At 40.4% G+C, this 12246-nt stretch overlaps 1 protein-coding gene across 1 annotated transcript in view; it reads right to left on the minus strand.

The window, feature by feature from the left end:
* Positions 1–1561: 1561 nt before the first annotated feature.
* Positions 1562–12246, minus strand: part of LOC149452945 (uncharacterized) — a 92716-nt gene continuing 82031 nt past the window's right edge. The window contains exons 10-11 of the mRNA XM_089688792.1: positions 8160–8261; positions 1562–2845 (exon numbers count right to left, since the gene is read on the minus strand). Coding sequence (XP_089544918.1) covers positions 2573–2845; positions 8160–8261 — 375 coding nt within the window. The 3' untranslated portion in view covers positions 1562–2572. The remainder of the gene's footprint in view (positions 2846–8159; positions 8262–12246) is intronic.

Below are 12246 nucleotides of genomic sequence, written 5' to 3' on the forward strand. Positions count from 1 at the left end.
GATATCATGTTTTGGTCCTTCTGACGCCGCCAGGTTGCACCTCAGACTGTCCAGGAGCTCAGTGATGCCCTGGTCCAGATCTGGGAGGAAATACCCCAGGACACCATCTGTTGTCTTATTAGGAGCATGCCCCAACGTTGTCAGGCATGCATACAAGCACGTGAGGGCCATACAAACTACTGAGTACTATTTTGAGTTGCTGCAATGAAATTTCAGCAAAATGGACTAGCCTGCTGCATCATTTTTTCACTTTGATTTTTGAGGTGTCTTTGAATTCAGTCCTCTGTAGGTTGATAATTTTCATTTCCATCAAACAATGGGGCATCCTTATGTTCCTAATATATGCAGCATTATATTTCTCCCCATTGAGATCTGATGTGTTTTCAAAGTGTTCCTTTAATTTTTTTTGAGCAGTGTATATAAACATAATTTTCATTTTATTGCGAAGTAGAAGTATTTGCTCAGTAGGTTGCCCTATATAAACACAGGGTTGATTTACTCAAACTGAAGAGCGCAAAATTTGGTGCAGCTGTGTATGGTGGCCAATCAGCTTCTAATTTCAGCTTGTTCAGTTAAGCCGGCCATACACGGGTCGAATTCCGTTCGAATTTCACACCATTAGTGGGTCACAGAAACGGACGATTTCCGTGTGACCATCGAATTTGAGTGATTGGGCATGATGGAAATTTTTTGAAAAACAAATGAATTTCGAATCAACAATAGAAGAAGCGGGTGAGAAATGTAATTGAAAAAAGCAATGAGCGTGAGCTGTGACCTGGAAAGAAAAGAAAATTCTTGGCCATGAAAATTCATTTCTCTGGCAACGCAAGGTGAAATTAAAGGCTTGGTTGTTTGAATTTTGAAATCAATGGTGGCACCATCGGATTACAAAACGCACAAAATTTCCAATTTTCTAAAGAAAATTCTTTTGGAATTCAACCGATGTATGGCTTGCATTAAGCTTTGACAAAAAAAATGGAAGCTGATTGGTTTCTATGCACAGCTGCACCAGATTTTGCACTCTCCAGTTTTAGTAAATCAACCCCACACTATATATATATATATATATATATATATATATATATATATATATATATATATATATATGTGTGTATGTGTTTTCTTTTCTTTGGGAAAATATTATTGCATTATTACTCTTTATTACCACTTGTGGTAGGTCTACTTTATATACACTCAAGGGGATTTAGGTGACTTTGAATGTGGCATGGTTGTTGGTGCCAGACCAGCTGGCCTGAGTATTTCAAAAACTGCTGATCTACTGGGATTTTCATGCACAACCATCTCTAGGGTTTACAGAGAATGGTCCAGAAAAGATAAAATATCCAGTGAGCAGTTGTGTGGACAAAAATGCCTTCAAAGGAGAATTGGCAGATGGGTTCAAGATGATAGAAAAGCAACAGTAACTCATGTCAATATGGACCAAAATCTCGGAGGAATGTTTCCAACACCTTGTTGAATCTATGTCACAAAGAATTAATGCAGTTCTGAAGGCAAAAGGGGGTCCAACCCAGTACTGGCACAGGGTACCTAATAAAGTGGCCAGTGAGTGTATTTTTTAATGTTATAGTAAATTTTTTATATATAAAATGTCTGTCATCGTTATATAATTTGATCATCATATCATTTTCAACATCTTGTGCAATATCAGCATAGAGTATATATATATATATCCACTGAAACAATCTAAGAGAACATGGAAATAACAATTCACTAACATCAATTTCACTAAAAACATATCTACAAAAGTTTGGAATTTCTACCCAAAATTGAAAGGCTGAGTATAGCTTCGATGTCAGTAAAATAAATTACCCACAAAATGAACTTACGCTTCATTATTGAAGAATTGAAGCCCATGAGGCCATGGCAGTAACACAAACTGATAGTATATGAAAGCAAATATCTTTGTCATTACCATAGCTCTGTGGGGACCTGGTGTGCGTTTTCTTCACTGTCTACAGTCAGAGGAATCATTAGATTTTTGATTCACTTGACTCAGTAGACTGCTGTGATGTCTGTAGGTGAATTTCCCAAGTCCATCTATCTGCTACAGCTTTTAACAGAGGACCTCATGCCCCTTTTTTAGCATTTCTTTTACCCTATGTTGGATGGAAATGGTAATTTGATGTGGGGGGAAGCTCTAGCACTCTAGAAAAACTTTTGTGGTGAGTTCTAATCTTTGGAATCACACAGGGGTGTGATTCTAGTGGGATGATTCAGCCTACCACCAGGAAGGACTGGCCCTTTTAGGACAATTTTAATTCCAGATTGTGATACACATATCACACAGCTGAGAATATCATCATACTAAAAGAACCCCATTAGTAGGTAATAAAATCCTTACACTACTTATTCATTTTACAGTAATGATTCATACATCAGCTTTTTTTATGCATATACCTGTTATATTTCTCTGGATGTATAACTATAGTTTTCAACCCAATCATGTCTTTATGTCATAACATAAAATTTTGTTTGTGTGAGTGATAGAGACTATTGGTTACAATACAGATCTTTCCTCCAGATGAATCAGTTTAAGACTTTAGATGCTGACTTATAAATGTGAAGAAGAAAAGTAGTGCGAGAGAAAGATAACAAAGAAAGCACAAATGAACATTCTGAGGACAGAATCCTTGTGGATTTGAGTGGCTGTATTGAAATGCACCAGTCCATCCAATTTCATGCAGCATCCAGTGTTTGTAGCATTACAGCATTCCTGGAAACAGTCAGCATTGGTGATGGTAGCACAGGATTTAGTGCTGGTAGCACAAGTGTTACTGCAACCTCCCTCATAAGACACCTCGCCATTTGTCACTTTTTTCTGTAACTACAGAGCAGAAAATGAGCATGTTAACCTGTTTATTTAGTGCCAATATTAAATAACAAAGAAAGCTTAACTAGTACCATCTGGGGAGACAGTGTTAGCATTTGCCAATACTTGTCATCACAAACATCCAAGCTTTTATTTTATTAATATTGCTGGTATTTATATAGCACTGACAATTTATGCTGTGCTTTACATATATTGAATATTGTATATTATTTTATTATACTGTACTTAATTTCAGCCACTTCCTGTCTACATGAGCATGCACCAGCATTACCCTGGCTACACTGCAGAAATAACATTTTACATAATGGGATACCACAGGTGGACTCCTATACTTTTGGAGCTAAAATAGTACATTTTGTATAGAAAAGTACACATCAGACCAAAAAAGAGGGACAACTGAGGCGCCATATGGGATAGAGGTCATGATACTACACAGAGCCGTAGGAGTCTACTGCCTATTTAAAGTGTTACTAAACCCACAACAGTAAAATCAGTCTGTAAATGCAGTAAAGCATGCTTGTTATACTCACTGTGGAACCTAAGGGGTTAATCCTCTGCAGTATGTAAAAAGGCTGTTTGATCCTGACTTCTCTGATCCTCCCCTTCTTGCAGTGTCCTCCTCTTATCTCCTTATAAAACATATCATGTGGAGTCACTCTGCACATGCTCAGTTTGGTATGTTTTGCTAGAGAGGTTTTATTTTTTTTGGGAGAGTGCATGTGATCAGCACAGCGCCAATCAGCGCTGTCCAGACAGAGGTCAGGGGTCCTGCATTCTCCTAGAGCAGAAAGAAAACTTCTCCTACAAGCTTTAACCAGTGCTCTGCTGAACACTAATAGAAGTCACAAGACTGCTCCAACTGCTGATGAGAAAAGGTATTTAGCAGTTTATAATACTAAAATAATTGCATTTCCATGATGTGTGTAATGTGGGACACCAGATAGAGTGAATGCAGGGTCCTGGGTTTGGTAACACTTTAACCACTTGCCCTCCTGAGGATTTACCCCCCTTAATGACCAGGCCTCTTTTTGCTACTTGGCGCTGCACTAATTCAACTGATAATTGCGCGGTCATGCGAAAGTTATGTCCTTTTTTTCACACAAATAGAGCTTTCTTTGGTATTTGATCACCTGTGCGCTTTTTATTTTTCACGCTATAAACAAAAAAACACCAAAAATTTTGAAGAAAAACAATATTTTTTACTTTCAGCTATAAAAATATATAGTAAACTCAAAGTTAGTTATAAATTTAGGCCAAAATGTATTCTACTCCATGTTTTTGGTTAAAAAAATCCCAATAAGTGTATATTGATTGCTTTGTGTGAACGTTATAGCGTCTACAAACTATGGTATGGATACTGCAATTTACACCATTTTTTGCTATACAGCGCTGTGCTAGTTTAACGGACAATTGCGCGGTCATGCAATATGGTACATAAATGAAATTTATGTCTTTTTTTCACACAAATAGAGCTTTCTTTTGGTGGTATTTGATCACCTGTGCACTTTTTATTTTTGAAGAAAAAAAATGTTTTTGAAAAAAACAATATTTTCTCATTTCGGTCATAAAAAATATCCAAAAACTAAAATTTTGTCATAAATTTAGGCCAAAATGTATTCTGCTACATGTTTTTGGTTAAAAAATTCCCAATAAGTGTATATTGATTGCTTTGTGTGAAAGTTATAGCGTCTACAAAATATGGTATAGATAATGGAATTTACACAGTTTTTACTTTCTGACTGCTTATCACATTTCTTGAGGTGCTAAAATACCAGGATAGTACAAACACCCTCAAATGCCCCCTTTTCGGAAAGTAGACACCCTAAGCTATCTGCTGAGAGGCATATTAAGTCCATGGAAAAAAAAGATTTTTTCACCAGTTTCTGGAAAATGACAAAACATTTTTTTTTTTACACAAAGTTGTCATTTAAATTATTTATTTCTCGCACAAGCCATGGGTATATGTGGAATTGCACCCCAAAATACATTCTGCTACTTCTACCGAGTATGGGGATACCACATGTGTGAGACTTTTTGGGAGCCTAGCCACATACAGGAGCCTGAAATCCAATGACCACTTTGAAAGCCTGAAGGTGCGTAACTTCCTCATGACGTGCCAGGATAGCACCAAACCCCCCCAAATGACCCCTTTCTGGAAAGTAGACACCCCAAGGAATTTAAAAAGAGGCATGGTGAGTATTTTGCAGATCTCATTTTTTCTCACAAGATTTTGAAATAGAAAAAAAGAATAGAAAAAATATGTTTTTGTTTTTTTTCTTCATTTTACAAAAACTTGTGGCAACAATTGAGATCTGCAAAATGCTTACCGAGCTTTTTATCAAATTCCTTGGGGTGTCTACTTTTTAAAAAGGGGTCATTTGGGGGGTTAGGTGCTATCCTGGCATTTCAGGGCCTCCGAAACTGTGATAGGTAGTCTGGAAGTGTGCACCACTCTGGTCTCCAATCAGCTCTATGGTCAGCTGGCAGAAACACTGGCTGTATTCTCAGTTCCGAGACTGCCTCAGAAGGCCGTGGAAGGCAGCGGGGGAGGGGGGGGGGGCATCATCTCCCACTGCTTGTAAAAGCAATCCTGCAGCAAATTAGCCACTAGGATTGCTTTTACATGAAAGCCGATCGCCGGCTGAAAAAAACGATACCAGGATGATGCCTGCAGCTGTAGGCATCATCCTGGTATAACCATTCAAAGTCCAGTGATGTACCAGTACGTTGCTGGTCATTGTTGGGTATATATACTATGTTCTTTTTTTTGTATGCAGCCTGTGGACTGAATGACAAAAATGAGAAGAAATCTCTGCCAGAAAAAGTGTGTGGTATGCCCACCATTAGAATATACCACCCTGCATCCACCCACTTCTAATGGAGGGCACACATTAGGTCACACTTTGCCACAAGCGCCAGTTCCAAGATTGAACAAATGTCTAAATAGTGGCACGCTTGAATAAAAATTGTCCACGTATAAGTGGTACCCCATATGGAAAAAGGATGACACCAAGTCCCAAACTATCTTGCCACTACTCCCCATGTAGTCTGGGCATCTGGGGGGCTCCACATGACTATCTTTTCCCTCATAAATCCAAAACTTATAAGTATAGCCTGTTGTCCTCTCACAGGTCTTCTACATCTTGACCCCATATCTGGCACGCTTGCAGGGGAGAAATTGTTTGAATGCAAGACGGCCAGAAAAATGAATGAGGGAACTCATTAACGTAGATGTTTTGCTGTGGAGTATAGACATCTGCAAATTTTTGGTTAAGGTGATTTGCGAGTGGCTGAATTTTGTGGAGCCGGTCAAAGTGTATTGTCGTTGAAATGCATAAAACACATTATACTCTCATATCTATGCCTGGCCATGGCAGCAGAGAACACGGGCGTATGATGAATCGGGTCTGCAGACCAATACAACCGCAATTCATTTCTTTTAGTAATGCCCATGTTGAGGGTTAGGCCCAAAAAAATGTAAATTAGAAAACGGTAATGAGTTTCCATGCGACTGGTCTGGCAATGTTTGAATTTGGGTTGGCAGCGATAAATTGTTGTGCATATAAATTGCTTTGATCCACAATCAACACATACAGATATTCCGTGAAAACCAGCTCCAAAAATCAAGGAGGTATGTGAAAGACCAAGATGTACTAGACCGCTGGTACTCGCCAGTTCACCAAAAGGTAGAGTGGCACTAGTACTGGCACTCTGCTGCATATGAGAGTCATCAAAATTTACCGGCAAGTGCTAACAGAGATCAGTCCTGATTCTGCGAACACTGCAGTTTTGTGTGCAATGTATCAAGTGACAGCGACCTACTGACACTGCATTTGCTGGGGAAGAAGGGGGGGGTAAGCGTAGGGGCTAAACGCAGGTGCTGGCAGGTCCCAGGGCTGATCCCGCTAACGCTGCATTTTGGGGATGCTATACTAATGTGAACGCTGGTATAGTGCTGATCTGTTCAAAGATATTGACCCGTTCAGACACTATACTAGCAATGGAGGTTTATAGTCCATGAGCGTGCTCCTGGAAATCAAGGGGTTAAGTGTGATGACTGGTGTACTGACGGGCAATCTGACGATATCTGGGAAGGGCGTGAAAACCATGGGAGCGCAAATCATGTATATATATATATATATATATATATATATATATATGTGTGATTTTGCACACCCATGCCGCCCTGTAGCAGTATTTCTGCTATAGGGTGGTCAGGAAGCGGTTACAGAAGAGGTTTGTGTTACGGCGCTGCGTTACTTTAACTGACAATTGCGCAGTCATGCAACATTGCACCCAAATTAAATTTACGTCCTTTTTTTCCCACAAATTGAGCTTTCTTTCGGTGGTATTTGATCGCCTGTGCGTTTTTTATTTTTTGCGCTATAAAAAGAAAGGTTGACAATTTTGAGACAAAAAACAATATTTTGGACTTTTTGCTATAAAACATGTCCAGTAAAAAAATTTCAAAATCAAATTTCCTCATAAATTTCGGCCAAAATATATTCTGCAACATGTCTTTGCTAAAAAAAAACCCAATACGTGTAAATTAATTGGTTTACGTGAAAGTTATAGCGCCTACAAATGGTGGGAAAGATACTGGGATTTTTAATTTTTTTGTTATACTAATAATGGCGGCGATCGGCGACTTATGGCAGCGATCAGTGACTTATGGTGGCGATCAGCAACTTATGGCAGGACTGCGAGACTGCGGCGGACATTCTGACACTGGGGGGGGACTGACTTGGGGTCACTGACATCCCCAGTGACACCAATACAGTGATCAGTGCAAAAAAAAAAAACACTGACACTGTATTAATGGCACTGGGGAGGAAGGGGTTAACTTTTTTATTAATTGAAAGGGTTAACTGTGTGAGTGGAGTGTTTTACTAGGGGGTGGGGGTGTGTACTGCACGGGAACATGCTGATCCGGAGAGATAAACTCTTCTCTCTGGATCAGCATGTCAGGAGCTGACAGGGAACTGACAGAAAGCAGAGGAGCAGTGTAAACACTGCAGCCGTGCTCTCTGTCAGTGATTGCCGCTAATCGCCGGGACACGGCAGGTAATGACCGGCCGTGACCCGGCGACTGACACCCGCGACTGCGATCGGCGGCGCAGGTAGGGCGGGGGCGCACCTTGCACGCGCCCCCTACCTGTTTTGCAAAAGCACGTTTTAAAAAGTGGTTTTGCACAACCATGCCACCCTGCCTCCGTATTTCTACAGTGGCTGGTCGGCAAGAAGTTAATAAATTCTCCTTAATGCGTTTATACTGCATACTTAGTAGACAGTGTTGCTAATGACTTACCTCACAGTGAACTTTTCCAACCTGACATTGCTTTGTTGCTGCACCAGCTTGATTTTTATAGCAGTCTGTCCCCGAACAGGTAAATGATCTACATTTCTTATCCTAAACAAAATACAGAAATATTATTTTTTAAAAATGGTCATATCAATAATATGCTATACTGTTGTTTATGTGGTTTGCTTTCTTAAATGATACACTGCTCAAAAAAAATAAAGGAACACTTTGAAAACACATCAGATCTCAATGAGGAAAAATATCATGCTAGATATCTTTACTGATATGGACTGGGTAATGTGTTAGGAATGTAAGGATGCCCCATCGTTTGATGGAAATGAAAATTATCAACCTGCAGAGGACTGAATTCAAAGACACCCCAAAAATCAAAGTGAAAAAATTATGCAGCAGGCTAGTCCATTTTGCTGAAATTTCATTGCAGCAATTCCAATAGGTACTCAGTAGTTTGTATGGCCCCCATGTGCTTGTGTGTATGCCTGACAATGTCAGAGCATACTTCTAAAGAGACGATGGATGGTGTCCTGGGGTATTTCCTCCCAGATCTGGACCAGGACATCACTGAGCTCCTGGACAGTCTGAGGTGCAACCTGGCAGCGTCGTATGGACTGAAACATGATGTCCCAGAGGTGTTCTATTGGATTTAGATCAAACGAGCGTAGGGGCCATTCAATGGTATGAATTCCTTCATCCTCCAGGAACTGCCTGCATACTCCACATGAGGCCGGGCATTGTCGTGCACTAGGAGGAACCCAGGACCCATTGCACCAGCGTAGGTTCTGACAATGGGTTCAAGGATTTCATCCCAATACCTAATGGCAGTCAGGGTGCCATTGTCTAGCCTGTAGCCCGTTTTGCCCAGATAAAAACTTTGACTGCTTTGAGGCAGTCAAGGACATCCATCTATTATTAAGAGTGGTACATAAAAAACACAACCCAAAAAAACTGTCTTTTCTAATTACAAAAAATGTGACTTTAAAGCCTTACAGGAATTGATTGAGTTGTTAGAAGAAAGTGACCATGTGGACTACATAAATAAAAAGATAAATGGGATCTGGACCAGTTATTGGACTCGGCCAATCCTCTAGGAGCAGCCCACTTTCCCCTTCAAAATAGTTTTACGAACAAGTCGGACACCTTTCCGTCCTTTTCTCTCAATGGCAATATCCTTGCCTTTGTACAGCAAACTACAAAAGAACAAACAGAAAATTGATGTTGAGCTAATCACAATAATGCCACAGACATTCCAAGACAAATAATGAGATGAGAAGACAAAAGATAATAACCCAAAACATAATCAGTAAATGGAAGGAATATAGGAGTGAAGGGCAAGGTGAAATAATAAAGGTCCAAAATGAGGACCAAGAGGTGTAACAGACAATAAATCAGATTGTTTTTGAGGGTCTTGTCCATCCAGTTTTACTTTTATTTATACTATAATTTTCTGTTTGTTGTTTTTTGCTAGTGGTATAGCCAGGTGTGTGCTGCTGTCCCAATAGTCCCATCTTTTCTAGTAGCGGAGCAAAAGGTTTTTTACATATTTTAAACTACAAAAGAAATTGCTACTTTATCCCCTTCAACTCTTGTAGGTACGAACTTTATTAAATCTCATCAATTGGCATTAACCAGACTTAAGAACAGAAAGGAGTTAGTCATTAAACCCTCTGACAAAGGTAGCAACATCTGCAGTAATGTCATGTGAGCAATATAGACACGTGCCAACAGATCCTGAAAAATACCAAATGGTATAAAAAAGTCTCTTACCATCAATTGGAGAAGGCTAAAATGTCTTATTACCAAATTATTAATAGTGCCTTAGAAAATAATGTTATTCTCAAGAACACTTGGGAATTTCTCAATGTTAAATGGCCGCGACTTCCGACTTTTTATGCCCTACCCAAGATACACAAGAACATTCAGAAACCTCCAGGCGGGCCAATAATTTCGGGCTGTGGGGGACTCACAGAGAATGCCAGCACTTTAGTTGATATCCATCTAAGACCACATGTCACAAATTTACCATCCAACATAAAAGACGTGGAAGCTGTCTACAATAGTATCCCTCATAAGAAAGGGCCAGAAACTGTGAGTATGTTCCTACAAGAGCGTAGTAAGGATCAATTTGGGTTCAATGCCTCCCACCCCTCCCCCTCCATATCTCCCCCTTCCTCCCACCCTCCTTCTCCCACCCTCTCCCCTAGCCAGCTTACTCTTAAGAGCTCCCTGGATTCCCCCACTGGCGATTCCTATTTTAGAGTATGGCTCTGAACATGTACGCCTAACCTGATCCAACAAGGGGGTTTTTAGTTTCATGTCCTACTGGGCCTCCAGATGTCCTGCTCTATCTAAAATCTCTAAATCCAGTCTCCTCGCGGAAGCCCTATGAACGACAAAGGGGAGGACCGACGGTGGGAAGGCAGTGGGATGTAAAAATTATCAAGTACAGCACCAAAAGTCAACCCTATAAATTGATTTCCTCCTCCTCGTTCCTCCCTGCCACCCCAAAACCCCTTCACTAGTTATTTTCTCCTTTTATTTACTTGCTGCCATTTTTCGTTTCTTGGCTCTACTCTCTCATTAATTAGACCCTTCTAACCCCCCCCGCAACTTCCAAAACCTGCAGTTCTAACTTTTCACAAAAGTTTTAGTTCTTATGGGAAACTCAGCATAGCCAATTTCCCATCTTTCCACCTGATCAGGCATGCCGGAAACCCCCAGTTATATCAGACTCTTTTCTCTCTCATCTGCTCAAGTAACAGTTTCACCAATCTTCTTCGAGACAGAGTCTCTGCAGATACGTCCACAAAAACTTGCAACTTTGTTTCTCCAAAACTGATTTCAGATGTCTCACGCAGTTTTTTCCATATTCTCTCTCTGTCTTCATGATAGTGGAAATGTACAACCACATCTCTTGGAAATTCTGATGTAATTCCTGGTGGATATCTAATTCTATGTACTCTCTCAATTTTTAGGGGGTCTGTATCTGATCTTCCTATTAATGGGTTAAACACACTCCTTATTTTTCCCTGCAGGTCCTCTTCACTTGGATCTTCTGGCAGGCCCCGGACCCTCAAATTATTTCTTCTCTCCCTATTCTCTTGATCCTCAAGATTGTATGTTCGCTTCCTCTGTTCCTTTTTTAGCTCTTCCACCTGCATTTCCAGTTTAACAATCTGCTGGGCCTGGCTTTCCTTTTTCCCTTCCACTTCTTCTACTCTTGTCAATATTCTTCTCAGATCCTTATGAATCACCGCCATTTCATTTTTCATGGAGCATTCCAATTTTGCAAACATTTCTGGCCATCTCGATCTTTATAGGAATTTGAGATATAGCTCCCTGTTTGTCCATCCCATTCTGCTCTGTTACAGTGTTCGTATTTACAGAATTATTCATCACATTTCCATCTTGCATTCCAAATAACAGTCTATTTTGCTCCCCGTAATATTTTCTGTTTCCTTCCTTTTGTTTCTCAGAGCACTGTATCTCTGGACATTTTTTCTTGAATCGGCATATATTTCTTAATTGTACTCATATTCGATTGCAAAGTTTTTACCCCTCCTCTTTTAGGGGATCTGCTCCTCATATTGATGGGGCTTATCTGCTGGTTATCTGATCACTGCTCACAAATGGTATTATCACCCCTGTGTGAGAACCCTCCATTTATATGTTCTTTGCTATATATACAATCCCATATAACTTTGAGAGAGTATATTTGCACGCTTCCTTGACCTCTGAGATCACCAAGCACCTTCGTCTTCTACCCGCCCAGTCCCTCCTCTCAAATGTCCATTTTCTTATAACAGAGACAAGGCAATATTAGCATAGTCATAAAACTGTTGCCCATGGCAATTCACCATTACCATCCAAACCTGGCACTCTGTCTTCCTCTGGGGAAACCTGGGCGGGGAACCAGTCAGTCCAGAATGTCCTGTGCTGGTGTCTCAGGGCCTCCTGTTCTCCCCAATGTAGTTCCAACCTGCGATACCTGCTAAGATCACTTCAGGGTCTGTCGTCTCCAGGAAATCCTCCCTCCTCCACACTCTGCACTCCTCTACATACCGCCGGCTGGCACCTG

Source organism: Staurois parvus, unplaced genomic scaffold, assembly GCF_062004578.1.
Source record: "Staurois parvus isolate SC_StPar_1 unplaced genomic scaffold, SC_StPar_1.0 ptg000454l, whole genome shotgun sequence".
NCBI lineage: Eukaryota > Metazoa > Chordata > Amphibia > Anura > Ranidae > Staurois > Staurois parvus.